Source organism: Mesitornis unicolor, unplaced genomic scaffold (assembly GCF_000695765.1).
Source record: "Mesitornis unicolor isolate BGI_N332 unplaced genomic scaffold, ASM69576v1 Scaffold46899, whole genome shotgun sequence".
Lineage (NCBI taxonomy): Eukaryota > Metazoa > Chordata > Aves > Mesitornithiformes > Mesitornithidae > Mesitornis > Mesitornis unicolor.
Genome location: NW_010210336.1, coordinates 301 through 1,534, shown reverse-complemented (window position 1 = coordinate 1,534; position 1,234 = coordinate 301). Strand labels below are relative to the sequence as shown.

Below are 1,234 nucleotides of genomic sequence, written 5' to 3'. Positions count from 1 at the left end.
AATTTCTACTGGAACCTGGGCTTGTTCCTGCAAAAAAAGAGGCTTTATATCTATTTGATGATGATGATTTTTACCTGCCAGGCCTGTTTGCGAGCCTGGATCAGCTGCTGCAGCTCCGTGATCCTGTCCCTCCCCGCCAGCACCGACTCTGCCACCTTCCTGTTCTCCTCCTCCTTCTCCCCGAGGACTTTCCGCAGGTAGGCTCTGTGCTTCAGGAGGTACGGCACCACGGCGCCACGCACGTCCTCCTCCGGGATCCCACTGGGGCGCCTAGGAACAAACTGGGACGTGAAGGGACCAGAGAAGCGGCCACCTTGCGTGGTAATTAGCATCACAGCCCCTAATTGGGTGCTGGGTTGTTGATGAAGTGTTGATGTGAGCTCTAATGGCTAAAACGTCCCGTCAGCTTTATGAAGTATTCCAAATTATTCCGAGTTTCCCTCCCCTCTGGTCTCAGTGGCACCAACCTCCTCCTCGCACTGAGGAAGGGTAAATATGTGAAACACAGCAGCACAGGTTAAACTCAGTTTTGGTTAAACTTAGTTTTGGTGGTTTTAGAGGCAATGACGTTGCTGTTAAGCGAGGTTTCAAAAATCCCCTTGCCACACAAGACCTACAGGACACGTCAACGTGACCCAACTTCTGCCCTCCCCTGTGGGAACCCCCCCCACACCCAAACCCATCCGTACCACGCGGGTTCCTTGTGGTCCTTGGCCTCCTCCACGATCTTATCGAGCGAATTAAAGAGCACCTCCAGGTTCCCTTCAGCCATCACCTCCTGGATCTCCTCCTGCCAACGAAAGGCACCACAAGGACTCAGCAGGACCCAAACCGAGCTGGCCCAGCTGGCTCTGCACGCAAGTGCTCACTTTTCCCCGGACGAAGGCTGCGTCCTGGGAACCACCAGGCGCGAGTCCCCATCCCTGGAGGAGCGGCTGGGGGAGCTGGGGCTCTTTAGTTTGCAGAAGAGGAGACTGAGGGGAGACCTCATTCATGGTTAGAAATATTTAAAGGGTGAGTGTCACGAGGATGGAGCCAGGCTCTTCTCGGTGACAAACAATGATAGGACAAGGGGTAACGGACACAAACTGGAACACAGGAGGTTCCACTTCAATTGGAGAAGAAACTTCTTCTCAGTGAGGGTGACAGAGCCCTGGCCCAGGCTGCCCAGAGAGGTTGTGGAGTCTCCTTCTCTGCAGACATTCAAAACCCGCCTGGACGCCTTCCTGTGTAA

The 1,234-nt window shown here is 54.3% G+C and overlaps 1 protein-coding gene across 1 annotated transcript; it reads right to left on the bottom strand.

The window, feature by feature from the left end:
• Positions 1 to 74: 74 nt before the first annotated feature.
• LOC104533497 (polyamine-modulated factor 1-like) lies at positions 75 to 790 on the bottom strand (the record flags this gene model as incomplete). Its single annotated transcript, XM_010193143.1, has 2 exons — positions 75 to 270; positions 690 to 790. Coding segments are annotated over 2 exons (297 nt in total), but the record flags the coding sequence as incomplete, so codon positions are not given.
• Positions 791 to 1,234: the final 444 nt, after the last annotated feature.